General features: G+C 35.0%; 2 protein-coding genes and 1 long non-coding RNA gene across 5 annotated transcripts; 2 read left to right on the forward strand and 1 right to left on the reverse strand.

Annotated features, from left to right (window-relative positions):
• Positions 1-1979: 1979 nt before the first annotated feature.
• LOC113326608 (peroxidase 62-like) lies at positions 1980-6643 on the reverse strand. 3 transcript variants are annotated; one of them, XM_026574305.1, is made up of 7 exons: positions 6508-6643; positions 6258-6360; positions 5348-6186; positions 4418-5238; positions 2745-2861; positions 2458-2653; positions 1980-2293 (listed from the first exon to the last, which is right to left on the reverse strand). In XM_026574305.1, exons 4-7 carry the CDS (start codon positions 4468-4470, stop codon positions 2201-2203), a joined length of 459 nt encoding a protein of 152 aa, XP_026430090.1. In that variant the 5' UTR covers positions 4471-5238; positions 5348-6186; positions 6258-6360; positions 6508-6643; the 3' UTR covers positions 1980-2200. The 3 variants fall into 3 exon arrangements, 1 of the variants encoding a protein (XP_026430090.1); XR_003348415.1 differs by lacking the exon at positions 2458-2653 and having other exon boundaries at positions 4418-6186; XR_003348416.1 differs by lacking the exon at positions 2458-2653 and having other exon boundaries at positions 1980-2357; positions 4418-6186.
• A 13511-nt stretch (positions 6644-20154) lies between these two features.
• Positions 20155-20715, forward strand: LOC113326708. The gene is made up of 3 exons (XR_003348492.1): positions 20155-20318; positions 20403-20480; positions 20615-20715. It is a non-coding gene; the product is annotated as an uncharacterized LOC113326708 (long non-coding RNA).
• Positions 20716-21518: 803 nt separating this feature from the next.
• Positions 21519-22395, forward strand: LOC113326240. The gene is made up of 4 exons (XM_026574005.1): positions 21519-21641; positions 21731-21901; positions 22124-22222; positions 22356-22395. Exons 1-4 carry the CDS (start codon positions 21568-21570, stop codon positions 22393-22395), a joined length of 384 nt encoding a protein of 127 aa, XP_026429790.1. The 5' UTR covers positions 21519-21567.
• Positions 22396-22565: the final 170 nt, after the last annotated feature.

Genomic DNA, 22565 nt, shown 5'->3' on the forward strand with positions numbered 1-22565 from the left:
AGTTTTGGTTTTACAATTTAATCATATAAATTAAAGTGCTAACATAGGATTTCAGCGATAAGGACTTGAAAATGATATAACTAAGTTCAGTAAAATACCTGTTGTAATTGCATCCTCACTATTGGATGATCATTAACCTATTAGATGTGTTTCCCTTTAATGAAATTTTTTTTTGATACAAAAACTTTGTTATTCATTCGGAACCTCAAGCTTGGATTTTTGGTTCGGGAGATAAAAAAGGTAACAGTATATATGCTTTTATGTTTTCATAATTATCTTTAACCGTAAATAGGATAATTGAATTATGGAAAAAAATGAAGCCACGTGTCAAAATCTAACTAGTGGGACACGAGGGCACATGGAGGAAGGGGACATGGGATCTGCACCCGGAATTTGCTAACAAATAAAAGGGAAAATTTCCTAAATATAGCAAATTTCGAATTTTGCTTGGAGTTTTCTTAAAATAAATTAATAATGTAGTTCGAATCAATCTTCTATTAATATAAAATACAACTAGTTTCTCCCTTTTATCACCCTGCATCAACCACTACTGACAATTTTGTTTACCATCGGTTAAATTAACTCAATAGAATAATGAATGTAAGATCCATGGTTTGTTTGATTTATATCTTCGATTTTTTTTTTTAGTTGTTGGATGTACTCTGATAGAAACTAACTTATCATTCATTCATTCGAATTTGAATCCGCCGATATTTGTTTGATATTCAGTTTTTTCTGCTGTTAAGATCATCAGTACTCCAATTTTAATTGTGTTTTTTATTTGTAATAACAGAAAATGATGGTAGTGAAGATGGATATCACTGATGAGAAACACAAACTAAAGGCCATGAAATCTGTTTCGAGTTTCACAGGGGTTGATTCAATATCATGGGATACGAAAGAAGCATGGAAGAAACTGACAATAACCGGAGATATTGATCCTGTAGATATTGTAATCAAACTGAGGAAACATTGTAATGCAGAATTGGTTTTAGTTGGGCCAGCAAGAGAACCAGAAAAGAAGAAAGAAGAACCAAAGAAAGAAGTACCCAAAAAGGAAGAACCAAAGAAAAGCCAACATAGAGATGCCTAGAATCAGTCACAAATATTCAAGTGCCCCTAAACAATGTTATTTATTTTATTTTATTTTATTTTTGTAGAGCAGGTATTATGTTGAACTTCTTTAGATTTTGAACTCAATTGCGTTATTTAGTTGCTGCGTCAGAATATTAATGTTGTGATCTTAGATTAGAAATTTAGGTGAATTTGTGAGTCTAGTTTAGTGATAGAAGAGAGAACTCACACTTCAGATTGAAAACTCTCGGACTTGAATGATTTTTTTTTTTTATATACTCGTAAAGATGTTACAAGTACATGGTTGTTTTATAGCCTTACAGACCGACTGTCTAAAGTTTTCTGATCTAGTTAACCAACCTTAGTGTTCACACATAGGTCAAGATATTTTATATTTATAAAAGTGTATCACTCATTTCAAAAATTACAGCTGTGGTTGTTTTTTTGTGTGAAATACCGATCTAGGCTTGTTGTTTTTTTAGGGTTACAATTCTAGACCTTTTTTTTTTTTTTTGCCGCATAACAAAAGTAGACCAGTTTTGAGTCTTTTGACCAAATGGCTAACGGTGGTAATCCACTTTTTTGTCCCGTTAGTGTATTGTAAAAAGACTTATGAGCCCTTCGAATATTTCCACCCGTCGAGTTGCAGTCTAACTCGCCGATTTGGAACAGTAACTCGGAGCTGAGTTGGCATACACGTGTGCTTGTCCACGTCATTAATCTGCCCACGTAATCAATTTGTTCACGTCATCAATCTGGCCACGGGTCAGTAAAATCCCTAAGCTTTTCACGCTTCAGATGGGCCTCAGATTTACTGGTAATTGAAACAAAAGAAACATTCAAAGGAAAAGTGCCAGAAATATGCAATGAGTTTAAGAAAAATCTAAAAATGTAATGAAAAGAAAATTGGATTCAACAGAGTCATATAAACATTCATAATTTGTTCTTCAAAATATACTACAGTCATCCAAAGTTTCATAAATTGAAACTAAACTACACTAAACATTGTCTTTCAGCATGTTAAATCCATAAACAAACCCACAAACATAAAAGTAAGAAAATGAATCAAAGCTTCATGTAATTCTTTGGTTTCTTCTTCTTTCCATTCCGATCTGACACTGTAATTTCACATTGTTGGAGAAGATTCTGCTTGAGCCTTTCCTTTTGCACCTTGCTGAGAAGATTCACCAACACTGCTCTGGGAATTGGTCTTGGATAACTAGCATTAGCCGTTTTGGTAATTAACCACCGTTAGAATTCATTAAAATTGAACCATCGCAGCACTGTAGTACATATATACTTGGTAATTAACTCACAACTAACCACGAAAGCAAGTATACACTAATATTTTGTATTGAACGACTCCATAAATAATATAGATACCTTGAAGAAACAATCATGGAAATTCATCCTCAATAACGCAGCGGCGAGAGTAGAATTTTGAGAAAAGAATGAAGCAGTCGTCTTACGAACTATGGTTTCTACATTAGGACATGTCTTTTTGTAGAATCCCAGTTTCAGACCTTGTGCATTAGTTGCGTCTAAGGCAACAAGAACAAGAACTAATATTGGGAGAAACCTAGACATGATTAACTGATGCTTACTAAAGAGTTAATTAGAACTCCTAACTAAGCATTGAAATGGGAAATGGTTGTAGTGAAGATGATCACCTTGGAACATGTTTATAGAGATACTCAGACCTTAACAATATATCATTACATATAACCAGCACTGCTCTGGGAATTGGTCTTCTTCTGAAAGGTATCCTGTCATCTTGAACATCATTCCTACAAGAAACAAGCAAATCATATTAGAAAAACAAACAAGAAACTGAAATTTCTAATTCATTTCCAAAGCATTACAAATAAGAACATACATAAGACTGAAACCAAAATCAAAACCGGAATCAGCTTGATTCTGAACATACATAAGACTGAAGCTTGGCAGACCTACTCTTATTGACTCCATGTAGTGAATAATTAACTGGAACAACCCTGTGGGCTAAGGGCTGTCTCCCATACTTGACACAATAGTTCACTAACATAAAACTAGCTTCCCTTGTTCATAATTTCAATCTATATTTTTCAAGTTTTTCACCATTACCAGATTTGGTACATATAATTTGAACTACTTAGGGACATCTTATATTACGAACAATATAAACCACGAGAATAGCAAACCACGAGAAACTGGGAATGTTATCTGTCCATACTATTCACAGTACTCAGAGATTCATTGCACACAGTGGGCACAGCTTCACTGTCCACACTCAACACTCGCGAATCTTCACTATCCACAGTGAGGCTACAATGGACCTATTGAAGTGATCAAAGAATACTAGTCTCTCTATTGAGCCAACTGCAAGTATGCGGTCAGATTGAATTGGTGAAAGGTCAAACTGTGAACCCTCAGGTCCATAGTTATGGCAACACCCATCCTCTAGCAACCCACCAATGCCTTTAGCCATATATTTTACAAGGAAAATAAAGGAGTTACATACTCAGTTTCAAAGTAAAAGAGCAAAAAAATAATGCTGCAGAAAACTAAAGATTTAACAAAGCAGGCAAAGCCTACATATATGGGGTACAGCACAACAAAAAAGAAGAAATTGAAGATTACTATCACATCAAGTAAACAGATATGGGTACAGTACAACAAAACAGATATGGGCAAGTAAACTCTCACCCTCTCCATCTTCAGATTCCTCTTTGTTACTATCACATCAAGTTATTAATTTAGAAAGTAATTCCTTAAAGGAGGTGTATGAAACACAGAATTCATAAAACAAGTATTCGCCAGGTTATTTAATCCTCTCAAACCCCATGGAAAACAAGAATGAGAATTCCTTCTCATCATCAACATCAATTCTTTCGAACCATTCTTATAATTTGGTGAACCAACTGTCCCATAATCTTCCTTCTCTTACTACTATTTCTAAAATCAACACCACTGTTAAAATTAGGATCATAAACTATCGGCCTAGAATTCAAAAGACAAACCCTAGAAAAACCATTCTATTAAAATCAAAGACAAACCCATTTTATTAAAATCAAAGACAAACCCTAGAAAAACCAATTCTATTAAAACCATTCTATTAAAATCAAAGAAAAACCCTAGAAAAACCATTCTATTAAAATCAAAGACAAACCCTAGAAAAACCAATTCTATTAAAACCAAAGACAAACCCATTTTATTAAAATCAAAGACAAACCTTGGAAAACCCATAGAAGTTTATGTTTTCTGTATAAACCCTAGAAATTGAATCTCAAAACTATCTCAAAATCACGGAATAAACAATAATATGCGAATGAAACAAAATCTAGGGTTAGGGTTTGTCAGTTACCTCTCAATTCGTGGTTTACTTCGCCGTTTATTTGATTTCTTAGTTCTACCCATCTTCACATTAGCCTCTGAATCTATCAGACTTCTTCGGTTCCTTTGATCTATTAGGTATACCTATCTTCTAACAGAGTGGATGGAAGGAAAACAGAGAGAAGAAGGAAAAAAAAATGAAAATGGTGTTTGATATAAGATTATGTACCTTCTATCGTTAATTACAAAGTGCAAATAATCGTAGCCGTCAAATATTCATCGAGATGAACGTCTAAGAACTCACAGCCAAATAAAATCCCATACGTTCCATTGGCACAAGTCAAATAATACGTGGCATTTGCCGCACACGCGTCTTATATCTATCTCATCTAATCTAAGCCGTTGGTTATTCACGGGAAACACTACTAATAGATCAAGCACTAAAACGACGACACGTTTATAAAGGGTACATGAGTAATTTCGGCATCATTATCTCATCTCATCTGGGGAGAAATTGATCGAATTGACCGACAAATTGACCTAACTAACTTTTTTGGATGGAAACATGGATGGAGGCCCGGTTTTGTTATGCAAAAAGAAAGTGGTCTAGAGTTTTAACCTAGGGTGAAAAAATGGCCTATATTTATAGATAATCCTTGTTTTTTTGTACTTTAGTTGCGCAAACATATGATAAACATACAATGCAAAATTCGATAAGACATAAAAACTCCATCGGCATCCCCTGAGCGGTAATGAGACTAAATGGTTCATTATCAGAACCAGGCTGCTGCTTTAGGAGTGAGAGAAACACATAAGCTTTCCGAAGCTCCATGAGTCTCTACGTTCGAACAACTGACCACAAAAAAAAATTTGATCGATTAAGCAAAAGTTAACTGACAAAAGGACATAAAATAAGAATTCATATTATCTTCAAATGGTGCATGCTGCATGAAATCATTACCCACTATTTGTTGTAATTGTCTGAAAGTTTATTGAACAAAAACAAGGAAAAGAAGATAAAAAGTGGCAGAATTGAGAACATTAGAAAAAAGAAAGAGATCATCTTGATTTCATTGGATCCAAGAATGTTGTGGAAGTATTGTTGACATCGGCTTCAGCGCAAACTGCGCTTGCATCATAATTTTATCACGATCAGTTAAAGTATTGTCTGCGAAAAATGAAGGATAGCAGAGCTCTTTAACTCTTCTGGTTCGAGTATTGAATTCCCAGACGTACTGCTTGCAACCGAGCAAAACAACATCACGATCTAATGGACTGATGCCTAAGACCAGCATTTCCTCACCAGTCGAAGTAATCATTTATGCTAAGTTATCGGGTAATCCAACGGCCTTGTGCAACAACTGCCAGTTGTCCACATCGAGCACCCAAACACTCGAGATGAATTGAGAGTTTCTAAGTTTTATTCTCGCATAACAGATAGAGCCTTCTGACTCCCCGAGAATACGACATCCAACTTTAATATATCTGTCATCTAATTCTTCATCTGGCATGTCGATCAAACTACATTGATGATCGCCGTCAGTTATGTTGTTGTGGTTGAGATTGTAAGCTAGAAATTTATTTTTCCCTACAATCCAATACAAAACACCATTACGCGTAACAACATTATTCTGAGCAGGGAGATTCCTCGCAATAATTTGAGAGCATGAAACTTCACTGATTTTCCATCCACCCAAAGCAGAAGAAAATATCTCAACCTAAAATTGATGATCCCAATCAGTTATGTTGTTGCGGTTGAGATTGTAAGCTAGACTTCTTCTCTTTCTCTCTCGCATCATCCTGCGAATAACAAGGCATATAAGAAACAGAGGCAATAATGTTATTTTAAGAAGTAAGGTGTTTATTAATACATTGTCATGCGAATGCTTCCTCTTGACATATTTGTCTTCTTTAGATCATGAAGAGAAATTAGGGTTTAGGACGGTAAAACGAGTTCCAGAGGAAGAAATGTTGCTGCAACAGCACAAGTATGAGAAATATTAATAACAGCAGCAGAGGAATAATGGCGATACAAGAAAAACGGTAACAACAGAATAACAATGATGGTTAACAACAAAGGCTATACATAGTAAAGAGTGTAATAGAAGAGATAAAACAGACCTTTGTGAAGAATCCATGGAGCTTGAACACTGGCAGGAAGGAAGAAGACGAAGATTTAGAGGAGATGACTGAAAAAATTTCGACTGAAAAAATTTCGTGAAAAAGAAAAGACTAAAGAAGAAGAAATATATCTCCTTTGAAAAGATTAAATAGGGAAGAAGATAACCGGTTGTACCAGGTGGAAGAGGAGATGTATCGGTAAAAAGTGAAAAAGTGAGAACGCGTGAACGGTTATGCGTAAAATCCGGAAACTTGTTGGTTAGAAGGAATATGAAAAGTTGATAAGGTGTGGAAAATCACATAAAGGATGCGAGGAGGATTATAAGAGTAGTTTCTCTAATCGCTCTTTCCATAATAAAGATCGCTGAGAGAAGAGGCAAAATGTACGGGTTAAATATCGCACCCGTGTATATCATGCAAAAGGGTACCATTATAATGGAGCGAGTCTAATTCGCAGGTTCCGTATCCTGGATGACTGAACCAATGACGTCATGAACTCACGAGTAAAGTGGGAAGCCAGTGCGAAGTTCAAGAGCACGTGCAAGAAGATCCAATATATAGGTGCGAGTGATCGCACATCAGAGCCGAAAATAGGACTTTATTAGCTTTCCTCCATTATGTAAAAATACTATATATAGGACCAACCAACCTTGTGTTGAGGAGAGATTTTTAGGAGGGCTGAAGTAGAGTTTTAGAAGAGAGAAAATTATTTTTTCTTCAAGCTAGGGTTTTATCTTATTCTTCCTTGTATACATCTCGAAACTTAATAAGATTATATATTCGTTCTTCGTGATGATTTCTTAGTTTATTATATAGATGTAGTAGTGATACTTTTCACTACTGCAACCATAACACATCCACACACACAACAACCACTTATCTAACTATAAACTAGTCCTACTCAAACAGAATTTATCTGCTATCATCAACTCATTAATCTCACAACAAAGCATATGAATACAAATCAAGAGATTAACCATAAAACGCCAAAATTTCATGCGTGGTCTATACACATCAAACAATCTAGACACATTATGATTTCTTTATTTATTTTTTTGTCTTTTTTGACCAAACAGATCAACACCCTTTATATCTACCCATAACATGAAATACGCAGTAAACTTGCATTGGATTTTTCGAGATCGTGACCAGCAGCAATTGATCAATCTACGTAGGATTTCCTTCGCCTATCAATCCCTAAACATACCAAAATATCACACAGAGAAAAAGATCATAAATACAAGTCTAGATCAATAACAAGAGAAAGACAAAAAAATTTAAATCAATTCCTTACCGCCTACAGTACCACTGAGTTCTTTTAAAAGGTTATTGTTCGACTTCTTCACTTCCCATGTCGCCGCCCTTAAAAAATTTATAATAGATGTCTCCTATTCCAGTACTAGAAAGATATATATATATATACATAAATCTCATTAACCTTATTTATTAATAAATCTAGGGTCAACTATGTACTATACTTTTAGTTGATATGGGGTACCTATTTACTAATCAGACAAGTAACCATTATAACACTACACCAAATCAAGGACTTTCTTATAGACAAAAAGCGTTACAAAAAAATTAGAGCTAATTTCCCAAACACAGAAAAATGGTTACTCATTAGAAGTTATATAATGCGTTAGTATTTTATCTAACTCTTTTAGTCCATTAGAGAAATTAAATAGGGTAACACACATGTTTCATTATAATTTTTTTCCTAACTATTGACATTTACACTTTATATTTACTTTGTAATGTAGAGATTGTTACAATTTTTACCAACTCTTTACATAAAAGTTCAAGCTACTAATAAGGAGATGACATTTGTCTTGTTATTTCAGAATAGTCTAACTCATTTCCAACGTTAGGAATTCGTTAGATTTTAATAAAAAAAATACTGGCACTTTCAGGTGATCCTGGCCTGGAAACGGGTCACCTGAGAATCCAAGTTCCGGTCACCTAGGAATGCCAGTACCGGTCACATGAAAATTTCAAGCCAGCCATATTTTGAAATTCAAATTTTGAGACCGCAAATAATTATAACCATTCTTATTTCTGAAACTACAATACACTCAGCAACAATTTACAATAATAATCATTCACCAAATTGAATGGATGAAACACATACTAGACATTCAAGTGTAAAAAAATACTGATTCAGTTCATGTGCCATAGACAGATGTTATCCCTGATTCAAATCTACTGGTATTCCAACATCATCAGTCTAAATTACCTCTACCCCTAGGTAAACGATGTTCTCAGTGCAAGAAGACTTCTTCATTAATATTGTGAACTGGTTCCTCTCGCTGGAGTAGTTGTAATATCACAAGGATTCGAATCTTGATCATGTATGGGCATCAGAATAACACTAGGTGATGGTGTTTCTTGTACCTGCACAGTTGTTGTAAGAAGTTAGGTGTAGTCAACATACATATAAAGATGGATATAAATACACTAGACTCTTCTCAGTGTTGTTAATCACCACATACATTCTCATAATGCATCCAAACAGAACTAGAACGCAGGTCAGTGACCATTTCCTATAGTTCTTACAAGTTTATGTCGGCATGTAGGTAATACAATCACATAGATTTCATGATTAGTGAATTGTTGCTTACCATTCTCATCTAACCCAGCTTGTTCCTTTATTTGTGCCTACATTAGAACAAGTGCTGATAAGTATTAGCATACAAAATTATCTGCGAAAAACTCATGATACTTTCAAATTACTACACCAGCTACTTATTATGTAACCTTCTGAAATTAATCCAAATATTTAATGAGTTATCTGAACTATCATCATCTTGCTTATTTGCTACTAGTACAAGGAGTAGCTTTCTTTGCAACTAGTTGTTGCATCAATGGATTTTATTTTTTTATCAATAAATCAACCAAACCAATAAAACCAATAAAAATAGAACTTTTCCAAATGACTATAGTTCTACAGGAAAAGAACTTATCATACATAAGAAATGGTTCAAGAAAAACTAGCAGGAACCTAATTGGGAAAATCATTGCTAGTACAACTCATGGTTAATAAATAAGGTATCTACTGACAGCCCTTCAGTTTCATCCATGCATTTCATAAAAAAGATGAGCTTTGGTTAACTGTGGCTCTTGTTACAGACCTGGTACAGGACTCCCATGAGGAGGAGAGCTTGCTGCAGAAGGTTGTTGATTTGATGGGAACCATCAACACAATAAACCAATTCACCCTTTGTACTGAGATTTAGTGGTTGAAACAGAGGTGCAGTTTGGGGATCCAGCAGAAGAATATCCTCTAGTGATCTACTAGTAGAATACCCATTTAGTGTTGCACCATAGTTCAGGCTATTCAACAAGCAGAACTCCTTCCAAAACCAAGTAAAATGTGTTTAAACTTAGTTAGGAAAGTCATTCACTGGATTTGAAACCATAAAGAGCAAAAAGAAAAAGAAAAATCTAACAACCTTAAATGCTCATTATTATATACCTCATTTGGTTTGGTGTAATGTTTGTATTGCCATTATCATCACCTCTTCGATGTCACAATTCAAATGGCTGCACAACACAATCATTCATCATAAACTTCATTAAACAATCTCCATCCATAATTCAAAGCTACTTTAAGAGTGCTCAAAGTAAAATCCAAGAGAAACTTATCTTGCTGTTGTCACAACCCAGAAAATCAATAGCCTAACTGCATTGCAGAGAGAAATTGCCAAAATCCACCTGCATCCACAAAATATCAGTAGCCAAAACAATAATTTAATTTTATTATTATAAAGTGATAAACAAAATAAAAACATGTCAAAAGGTGGTGCTAGTATGAGTTTTGATCTCTGAGTACCTTCTCGACTCCAAATCTTCTCCAGGAAATTGCAATGTGAACCAAATCCCTAAAGCCAACAACAATCAATCTAAAAGAAATCAGTAGCAATCCTAAAACAAAAAGAAACAAAACAAAAGTACAATAAGTATGTAAATAGATCTGAACCAAGCAAGAACGACAATATTCCTACAAGTCCACTTGATGCACTTAGTCTTCTCTGACCTACAAAAATCCCAAGTCCACAATCCCAAGAAATTAAATTACAAAAATGAAGAAGAAAAATTGAAATTAAAAATTGAATCGGTTTTGTTACCAGATACCAAAAGCAGCAATATCAAAGTGTACATTCCAAATCCCCCATTGTTATATGATGAAATTAAAGGGATATTCAATTTAATTGAGCTTTAAATCCGAAATTGCAAATGAACAGGAAAATTTCCCAAAACACATCAAAAATTATACCAACATAAACACGAACTAAAACCCACAGAAAAGGTTCAAAAACCAAAGATTAGATAAAATTTTATTACCATGAACAACACAAGATCTCCATAGTCATCAATCTTACCGAAACCCCTTAAAAATTAAGTTTCAAACTCTTAAACTATTGATAAAAAAAGATAGAAAGAATACAGGAGTCCTATGCAAAACAAACGACTGTAAAAATGGAAATACATGAGAAGAAAGAGCAAGGAAAATCATCCTTCAACTCAAGAATCACTATCACAGTTGAAGGCTTCAATGAAACATAAGATCCAATTGAACAGATCGATCTCTCACTGATTAGACCCAATTGAACAGATGTAGCTCCAACTGATTAGATCTTCTTCTTCTTGTTAGGAATAATTTACATCAAAGGGTTTCGATAGAGGCAGAGCTGGAGAGAAGAACCTCCCGAGAAAAAGAAAAGAGAAAAGGGAAAGTGAGTGGAGAAAACATCTTTAGGTTTTTGTATAAAAAAAATTGAACGATAGAGATATAGTTACGGAATGTCATACAAATTAGGGATATCTTTGGACGGTAGAGATTTGGCTAGGGATTGTCATACGGATCAAGGCAAATGTTTTTTTTTCCTGTTCTCTTTGTGCTTCCGGTTTGAATTTCGACTAGTTACATAAGTCATGAAGCATTTTTAACTATTCAAACAAGTCATGAAGTAGCTTTAGTTCACACTGGTAGACTCAAGAAGCATAAAAACTATGAACCAAGAAGCTCCGGCAGGGTTCCGACTTCAAACTTAGCAGGATACATCATCGAAATCGATAAATATGAAGCTCAGTGTCAATTCGAATTTCAAATGTGGTATAACATCATACAAACTATGAACCAAGAAGCTCCATGAGGGTTCTGACTTCAAACTTAGCATGATACGTCATTGAAATTGATAAATATGAAGCTCAGTGTTGATTCAAACTTCAAATATGGTATGATGGCATACAAACTATGAACCACAAAGCTCCGGGAGGTTTCTGATTTCAAACTTAGCATGGTATATCATCCAAGATCAGTGTCGATTCGAACTTCAAATGTGGTATAACGACATACAAACTATGAACCAAGAAGCTCCGGGAGGGTTTTGACTTCAAACTTAACATGATACATCATCGAAATCGATAAATATAAAACTCAGTGTTGATTCGAAATTCAAATATGGTATAACGACATAAAAACTATGAACCACAAAGCTTCGGGAGGGTTATGACTTCAAACTTTGCATGATACATCATTGAAATCGATAAATATGAAGCTCAGTGTCGATCTGAACTTCAATATGGGAGAATGAACTATTAAGTTACTATAAGATTCCGTTAGAATATTTCACGAAACCTTAAATGAACCCTATTCTGGCATATTGTATGCATAACCTGGCCGTGAGCGGACTACAATATGTCGAAAACTTGGTGAGAACGATGAATCCATCCATTTACAAGTAAGATTCTTTCAGAATATTCCCCGAAACTTTAAATAAACCCTATTTTGATCTTGGAGCCAGTTTCTTTATCGAAGTTGATGAATTGGTGTGTGTTTAAGGTTTCTGAGAATATTCCCATGGAATCTTACAGGTAAATGGTGTGGTTCATCGTTCTTACGAAGTTCCAGACTTATAGTAGTCCGATCCTGGCCAGGTTTCGCTCTCAGAGCCAGTTTATTTCTCGAAATTGACGAATTCATGTGTGTTTAAGGTTTCTGAAAATATTCCCATGAAATCTTACCGGTAAATGGTGTGATTCATCGTTCTTAAGAAGTTCCAGACTTATAGTAGTTCGCTCTTGTCCAGGTTTCTATCTCGAAGCTAGTTTCTTTCTCGAAGTTGATGAATTGGTGTGTATTTAAGGTTTCTGAGAATTTTCCCATCGAATCTTACAGGTAAATTGTGTGATTCATCATTCTTACAAAATTACTGACTTATAGTAGTCCGCTCCTGGCCAGGTTTCAATCTCAGAACCAGTTTATTTCTCGAAGTTGACGAATTCTTGTGTGTTTAAGGTTTCTGAGAATATTCCCAAGGAATCTTACTGGTAAATGGTGTGATTCATCGTTCTTAAGAAGTTTCAGACTTATAGTAGTTCCTGGCCAGGATTCGATCTCGTTGTCAGTTTTTTTCTCGAAGTTGACGAATTGGTCTGTGTTTAAGGTTTCTTAGAATATTTCCATGGAATCTTACAGGTAAGTGGTGTGATTCATCCTTCTTACGAAGTTCCAGAATTAGTATTCAAACACGTACAATTTACAGAATTATATGATTATCTTTCGAATTTGTCAACAACAAACACATTTAGTCACTCACAAAGACACAAGAAAGCACCACATAACTTGTAACCGGTTACACCTTGCTTACCGATGTAGCTTGTGATCGGTTACACCTTGATTTCCAAAGGTAGATTGTAGACAATTACAACAAGCTAAATAACATAGGTTATGACCGGTTATACCAGAATTCTCAACAAAAGTTAAGATTTGTTCGGCTTAACAGAAGTAGCTTGTAACCGGTTACACCTTGCTTCCCGCGAGGTAGATTATGACCGGTTACACCTTGCTTCCAACGAACTGAAAATTATCACAATAATAAACAATACCGAGGACCGACTAAATTTTTAAGAATGAACTTAATCGTCCAATATGTATTTTTGACCAAGAACTTGCACACGCGAATTACAAATCCATATAATTGAAAATAATCAAAGAGAGTAAAAATGAAAGGCGCGAATGGTTGGACCTGGAGTGAATCGAACACGCATCTTCTCACTTGAAGTTAGACGTGTTACCATTGCACCACAGGTTGATAGTACGAACCATGTAAAAGTTACAAGATTCATATGATTAGCTAGTGAAATTGTCACCTACAAAAACATTAACCACTCAAACAAACTCAAACTAGCACAAAAAGTGAATTGAACAAATATTTTCATAAAACCTTGGACTATGCTTTATATCTTAGCACCAACAACTTCTGCCACATGCTAAGCCCACAAAATCTCTAAAGTAAAACAAACAAAACTTCATGAAGCATATTTCGATGCCACGGGCTATATTTTACTAAGTTAGATTAGTAAATCACTTAGATAAATCCAATTTCATTTTGACAGTAGGGTAAACATGCCAGAGAGAGAGACTAACCCACTGACAAGGATTCACAGAAATCTGGAGAGCTTTAGACATCAAGGACGACTAGCAAATTACAGCAGCTATGGAAACCAAGTGATATCGAGATGGAAATACAATTATAGAATCAATATCAGCCATGTCTGTGGACATTGGATCAGTACGCCTGATTCAGGAAACAAAAAACAAGTATTTAAAAGATCTTTCCAGGATCAAGCAAGCTTGACATATTTTACACTATAACAAGTAGAAGTGCAGAAACCATACTGACCTCAAGCAAGTTTACATCCAAACTAGGCCTTATTGCTAACCTACAAAAAGTGACCTGCAATTTAGTCACTCATGTAATCATGCTTTATATCCACTCTGAAACATCAACTATAACGAAGTTCATTAACTATGAACACGAAGAATCCTTCCAGTAATAACACTATAAAGAAATGAAAATGAAGTTAAAATGACTCCGGGACGACATTACCTTGACTTGGAAAAATGAACCAATACTAGCACATATTCTCATAAGTTGTGGAGCAGTAACGGAGTACGTAATTCTTTGGTCGGTTATAAAAAAATGGCAGAGATCAAATTGAGCTTTGCAGTGGTGGTAGTTTGTGGTCGCAATGTCTTCTTTCACTGGAGAAGTATACCCTTGTTCCGTTTCAAGAAAAGCTCGAATTGTCTCAGATGTCACACCATGAGCTTCCACTGAAATCTCTGTGAAGATAGAAAAGTTGAACGTACAATAGCAAAAAAAAAAAAAACAAAAAAAAAGTGAAAGAAGAAGCTCAAAATAGTGCTGACGTAATAACATAAATGTTACTATGTTCAAGGGACCCACAACATTTTTTTGGCAAGGCCTATCCAAGCTCCTTGTCTTGTGTCCTGACAAAAACAAAAGGAGAAACTCATAAAAAGTACCAAAAAAAAATTGGCAGAGAAACTCTTAATTGGATACCTGGATACCATTGCACCACGAGTTCAGGTCATATATGTTCTGTACGTGGTATTCAATATTTCTAAGGATTTTAAGATAGAGGTTGCGGAAAGTAAAACATGGAGTAATACTTGTGCACATAAACTGCGATTTCAAACTGAGATGAAGACCAATGATTATAAATTCAATAGAATAATCTTCTAGGCTAACATGTTTGTTTTGGTAACTGAGATGTTTAGAGAAATGAATTCTTACATAGTGACAGAATATGATGACTTGATTTTCATGTATTGCTGATCATGGTATCAAGATAGACCAAAAAAGAAACCAAACTCATAGAAATTGAAATTTTTCAATAAATCCACCTCAATTGATGAAGAGAACCCACGCTGACATCAGGAAAGCTTACCACATTTTACACCTCAACCTGGATTTGTTCTGCACACCAAGAGTTACCCAGATTTGAAGGAAATCAATGACCTTCTTCGCATCGTGGAAGACATCAACGTCAACAAAATCCTGTAGGAGACTTCTGGCAAGTATCTTCAACAGAAATGTAAATGAGAAGCAATGCGTTACTATCTATATATACAAAACCTAAAGAATGAATAAAGAAAAGTAAAACCTCCAGAAGTACCAAGTTCAGAAACCCTCTTTTTGCTAACTCAAATTTCCAGTTGCACAAAATGTTAAGGATACAATTACATTGTGGCTTGGCAACACACTTGCCAAGCCATAAAGCTCAAGCAAATGAGTCAAATGGCCACACACACTCAAATCAAGTTCATCTATAGTTACTTTCCTTCTCGTATTTGACTATAATACACCCTTTATCAATCTTACTGCACATAGCCTCATAACAAACAGCCACAAAACTGAATATGTTTTTCTCTCTTTCACTAGCTATGCAAAAGAAACGAATAATAAGCCAACATTAGATAAAAAAAAGTCAAGAAAAAGAAAGGAATCTAGAATTAGTAAAAAATAAAATAGCTGTTGGTGAAGTTATGATTGGTCCATTCTATCATACGATGCACATACAACAGTAAACAGAAATGTAAAAAAAAAATCCAACAAAAATTCATATTGGTTCATGCTATGCTCTTTGGAATTGTGCCGCTTGAGAACACTATGGTGTTTACCACTTTAATGTGTAAAAATAGCCCCCCCTGGAAACAAGCTTCCAAAACTGCCACCCTTATAGAAGAGGTCCAGACCCTCTGAACTGAGTCAACTTCCACCTCAGCAAAAAAAAAGCCGACAGAGTCAGCTATCAACTCAGCAGATTTTCGTTATCTCCGTCCTCTTGTTAATTCCGTCAAAAAAAAATTGACTTTGTTATCTTCGACCGCTTATTCTCGTAGTTCCTCTTTTCATTTTCTTCTTCGTCAAAAATTTTTCTTCTTTCTCAGCAGTATCTCCGTCCAGAATACAAATTAGTTGAAGAAAAGATTAGGGAAGAAGAGATCAGGGAATAAGATTTTGATAAAGGGAGATCCTAGAGAGTGCAGGATACAAACATATCAACCCAACTTCAAAATGCGAACGAGCAGCAGAAAAAAAGAAGAAAAAAAAGAGGTATGATTTAAGGTTTAGAATTATTTGTTATCAATTTGAATTGAGGATTCAATTTTGGGTATGTATGAAATGAAAGTTTAATCGATTTCGTTATTTTAGGTAGATAAGAACTTAGTGCGGTTTGTAAAAGAGAAAAGAAGAGCAGAGCAATGGATTGAGAAATTTTGATGTTTACTAGATTATGAAACAGATATTTTCATCAACTTCACTTACGATTTAGGGTAACTGAGCACAAAAAAAAGGTATGATTTAGGTTTTAAAATCTCATTTTTTCTGTTCATCGTCGTTAGAGTATTTAGAACTAAGACAAATGAAAAATTTTGCGATTTATTCCATGGAAAATAGTATTTAGCTTCAGTTTTGATTTCTTCGGTTTTTCAGAATAGATTTTTTTTTTTTTTTGTTAAATTAGGGTTCATACTTTCATCACTGTAGCTTGTTGTGAATGAGAAATTTTTATTTATTTGTTTTAAAATTGGGTGTATTATGTTGGGTTTCTCTCTAATTCTTGTTTATCGGATACTAAAGATTTTGTAATACTTGTGGATCCTGTGCTCAGAGATAGTTGGAGTTGTTACTTGAATCCTAGTTCAGAGCATTGACGTGGTCCACACTAGTACAATAAGGGGTTTTAGTCACGGTTGACCTTGTCACGGTTTTATGTAAATACGTGACCAAAATCAAATTAGTCTCAGGGATATAAAATTGCCGGACTATTCACTATATCTTTAGTCCCGGCATTAATTTTAGCTGAGACACTAGATTCCTATTATTTAATAGACTCCGTTTTGGCCAAGTCCTAATACGTGTTTATCTATCTCTAGAGACGTGTCTTCACTTTGATATATGATTCTGGATTTTGGATCTTGGTTTCGATATGACCGAAGTTCAAAATCAGAAAGAGGGAGGAGATAAGGTTTTAGCCTCGAAGAACAGCTGCCGTTTCTAAAACCTAAGTCCTAGAGTTTATGTTGCCAACAATTCGAAAACAAAATTCATTCTCCACTGTTATCAATCTCTATTTATCCATTCAGCTAATTCTACCGAAGATTTTATTGATCGATGAGGTCTCACGGAGATTTTTTATTGGACACGGCTTACATTCAATCATGTTTGATGCAACTGCTTAATACCCGCGCCTATGATATACCCATTACAAATTTACCGCTAATTTTGGTTTCCCACGATCAACACTACTCCACTCCCTATTTTCTCTCCATTATTTCCTTGTTTGAAACCGCAGCAGTGTTGAAGGGATTACATGAAGCCAACTGCAAGTTGTTTTCTCTATCTGATGTTAATCAAGCAAAATCCTTCCATTCCCCTGTAACTAATATATTAAAAGGTGAAAGCGTCAACAACTGATTACAAGGTATTCTCCTCCTAAAATTAAAGCATTCTCTTATATTTTTTTGGGGTCATTCTCCGAATTCGGTATCTTATACTACTCTGATCAATGGGCTGGTGAATTGGGTATTACATACAAGGTGCTTGATGAAATGTCAAATAATGGGATACTGCCTGATTCTCACACTTGCAATATATTTTAGAAAGAAAAGATTAAGTGTTGTCTTTACCTTTGGTTTTGCATTTCTTTATTTGTTGTCTTTTATATTTATTGCGTCATCTCTTTCCTTATAGTTGTTTTTATAGGATTTGAATAAGTTAACTAAGGGGCTAGTGATATCAGGTGTTAGGGAGACCTCTGCATTGGCCACAATTAAAGAAGAAAAGGAAGATTTAAATGGCTTGAATGGTTATGATATTTGGTATAGTGAAAGCGCTTCATTTAGCAAATACTAGTCGGTCTCTCATTAGTTAACCACATTTTTTCATGCTAAAATCGAATAGAAATCTATTTTCATTAGTAATAGCAAATACTTCATTAGTAATAGCAAATACTAGCCGATCTCTCATTAGTAATAGCACCTTGGATATGTTTGTAATTTTTCGTTATTGTCTTTACTAGTAATCTCGAACTTCAGATATTATCTGTTCTTGGATATGTTTGTAATTTTTTGCTCCTAGCAGCGTATATATTATCTGTTCTTGCAGCTCATTTCATGGATACTTCAGACACAGAGTCTGATGGCGGGCTTCAAGAGTATTCAGATTCCCACAGCGAACAGCAGTCAGATTCCCACAGCGAACAATCAGGTTTGTTGTTTAAGTGTTTTCTTGCAGTATACATGGTTGATTCGACCAAAAAATTTTGACAATATAAAGATCCTTAAGGTTGTACCGCGCCAAACACTTATCAATTCGTTTTTCTTTTCGTTTTTTTTTATCTCAAGTTTCAAGTGAAGATAACGTGGATGCAAATAAAGGAAAGCGGGGTAAGACAAGATTACCAAAGCTTTTAAGGGATACTAATGGTGAAAGGCGGACTGTTACTTATGATGAAGCCAACCAAGCAACCGGTAAAAATGGTTGCTTGCTCTCAAGTTACATAGGCAGCGAAGTTGGTCCAAGTCTTGGACTGAAGTATACCTGTTGGAAAGAAGTTCCACCTGTAGTGAAGAAAAAGTTATGGGAGGACGTAACGGTATGTATTAATTAATGAAATGCCCAATGTTAAAATCCCTACCAATGTTTTATATATATATATATCACTTAGTCGATGTTTATTTACCTCCAGTTTAAGTTTGATCTCGACGAATCAAAGAGGAAAGATGTATTGAGACAATTTTCTGACTTGTGGCGAGGATGGAGGAAACGAACTGCTGCAAAGCATGTTACCCCATTCAAAAAAGCCGAAAAAAGCTTAAGAATGTTCCTTCAGATTTAAGAGGTTTTGTAGAACAAGAAGAATGGAAAGAGTTTGTAAAACGGAGATTGAGCGACAAAGGCAAGGTATGTCAATTGAGCTAAACAAGATTGGGTCGAGAATTATTTTGTTACTATATAGAGCTAATACATTTTTAATTTTCAGGAGTTGTCTGAAATTGGCAAAACGGTACAAGCTCACCACAAATATCCGCATAGGATGGGACGAAGGACCTATGCTGGATTAAAGGACAAACTGGTTTGCATTCATAAGTTTTTTTTTGTTTTTTTTTAATTTGTGAAGTTAAATGTTGAAATTAATTGCTGAGAGAGATCGGTATACATTCTATTTTTTTTCCATCTGTTTTTTACTTGAGTTCGCTATCTGTTCCAAAGTTTTCTAACTTCAATTTTTGTGTTCTGTCAACATAAGCTTTTAGATGAAATATAGTGTTATACAACATAAGCATCATACTGATATTAATGTATTTGCTGTACAGAAAAGAGAAGGAAAGTGTACAGTGATTCACCCCCTCCACGAGAATTATGGATACTTGCACGCCAAATGAAAATGGGGAGTAAGACTGATGAGATTGGTGAAGTTGCTGCTCAATTGTAAGATAGACAACTTCAATTTAATTATACACAAGTTTATTTTAAAATAAGTAGATATCCAGTTTAACTCTTTATGTGTGCAAATTTTTTTTTTGTAACAGGATGACCTCGAAAAAGATCAAAGAGGGTACAATTGTCTGTGAAGGTAAGACAGATTCCCTTGTAAAGATTTTGGGTGAAGAACATGGGTGGAAGAGTAAGGGCTGCAGGTACAAGAGTGACCCATAGTCAGTATTTTGACACTCCTCGACAGCGTGGATCATCAAATAAAGATAATCTAATAAAATCAGAGAACTGGAAGAGCAACTAAGAGTGAAAGATGTACAAGCAAGAATAAGTGAAGAGAACTTGAGAAAAGAATTCCAACAACAATTGGAGGAACAGTCACTAGACACAGAGAGAAAATTGCAGAAACAATTCCTTCAGTTCAAAGAATTATTGGGCAAATCCCAATATGATACGATTCAGCCACCTATGATGTCCTCAGAAAATGTCCCTGCCTTAGTGAGGTTTTTTTTAGTTTATTGGGTTAATCTGGTTTGATCGTTTTTGAACACCTTAATGGAAATGGCATTGCAAATTTTTCAGGGTGCTGAGGATAAGGACTTAGCTGAAACTTGGGGGGAAGCTGTTCACGATCCGAAAGGAAAGGCCCAAAATATTCGGGTTTGTCAAAATTGAACTTTAGACATATACTTATGTTCTTGTGTACGAGTACCTTTGTCGTAATCGAGTTGCAGTAACCAATCAGGATATATTGAGAATGATAAAAAAAATTTCGTTGGATATCAATTTTTTAGAGACATAATGGGGCCAAAAGCTCTAAACTGGATGCTAGAAAGACGTCTCAAGAATTGAACAGTACATCTATCCCGGCCTCTCTTAAAGCGCCCGCCCAAGTGATGTTTTATTCGGTTTATTTTCTACATTTTTTATCCTCAAATGTTTGGAATCTTGTACCTAATTATGATATGGTGATAAATCATAGTTTATTTTGTTGATCCTGATTTTGTTACTCATTTAATTTATCTAGGTACCTAATTCGATGCTGTCCTCAAAAAAAGTGGTTGCACAGGTGAGTTGTTTAATTTGTTAGAAATCAAACCAGATTAATTGATTATGCAGGACATTCATATGTTATTATATGACGTCTGCAGCCACCAACAGGACCACCTCATCCGCCTTCTAACAGGGTAAGTTTCTTAATCTAAAGACCCCCTACTAATGGCGTTCTCATCTGAAACTAGATAACTCCAAATATAATTTTATATTTGTCATGTAGAGCCATCCGTGTGAATTGTACGACAAAATCAGCAGGGTTGTTGCGCTGGGACATGTTATTCACAGCGACTCAAAAATGATTCATGGAAAAAAAATGCGTGATGATTGTTTGCGTGTGTCGGTGGATTTTGTGGAGATAAAAACTGCAATACTTCCATATCCATCTGGTGATATTGTTACTGTGTATGATGCCCGTGAAAGTGTTGTTCAATGGCCAAAACACTTGGTGGTCCTTGTCGGAAATGTATTTTAATCTCTATTTTTTTTCAATTATGAAATCATTTACAGCGTAGTTTAATATCTCTTTTAGGTGTTGGTCGTCTTGTACTTGAACTTTTTTATTGCAGGGGCGAACGAGATTGGATGCATTTGATGAATTTGTTAAGAGAGCAAAAGAAGTGTTCAGAAGCAGGCGATCAAAGTTGAGTTGCATCGCGATGTGTTTGGTCAAACTGTAGATGTGCCTATACATATGGCACTAGAAGATATTGAGTTTGTTTGCACGTCTCAGAAACTTACGAACAATGCTATAGTCTTATTCATCCGGTAAGTCTCTGTTGATTGTTGCTTTCATAATATAATTTTCTGACTAGCTAATGGTATGCTATTGGAACTCGTGTTTTTATTTTTCCTAGATTTTTGTATGAAAAATTGGATGGCGATGCACGCAAAACCAAGTTCGGATTTATGAATCCAGCGGCAGTTCACTTTTCAGTCAATAAAACAGAACTCGTGAAAAGTGTATTAAATAGACTGAAAGATTCAGTGCCGAGTCGAAAATACATATTTATTCCTTGTAATACAGGGTAAGCGGAAGATGCATTGCATTATTCATCTCGAATTTAGATATATTTTTTTCTTCAGAATTTAACCTTAATTTGCATATCAAGTAAAAAAAACTATTAGAGTTAGGGTATCCTTGTTTTTTTTTTGAAGCATAGTTAAGGTATTCTTTGATATCATCTGGTGTTGCTGACATTGCTTTTGCATACTTGCATATACTAACTTATTCTCTGTTCACTTTGTAGAATTCATTGGGTACTAATTGTATTTTTCGATGGGGTATTTTATTACTTAAATTCGTTGGATGAGAAGTGTAGATACAAACTAGAGGAGCAAATGAGCACGTAAGTTGATTTTGGGTTTGAACTTTTTTGTATGCATAGAAGGAAAAATGCTTAAACTCATGGCACTTCCATTGAACGATTTGTGAAACTAGTATCCAGTTTTTAATAAATATATCTCTTTGTTCTTCACCAGTGTTTCAAAAGCTTTAAGAAAATTAGGTGTCAAGATCTGAAGAGAAAGTATTCTGGGTGGACGTGAAGGTAAGAAAAAGAAACTTAAGATTAATACCATTATTTTACCATTATTTTGTTAACTCTTAAAGAGTATGTTTCAAATACGTAGAATTGATACATGCAGCACAACCCTAAACAAAAAGGAGATTGGGAGTGTGGATTTTTGTGA

Source organism: Papaver somniferum, unplaced genomic scaffold (genome assembly GCF_003573695.1).
Source record: "Papaver somniferum cultivar HN1 unplaced genomic scaffold, ASM357369v1 unplaced-scaffold_10, whole genome shotgun sequence".
Taxonomy (NCBI): Eukaryota; Viridiplantae; Streptophyta; class Magnoliopsida; order Ranunculales; family Papaveraceae; genus Papaver; species Papaver somniferum.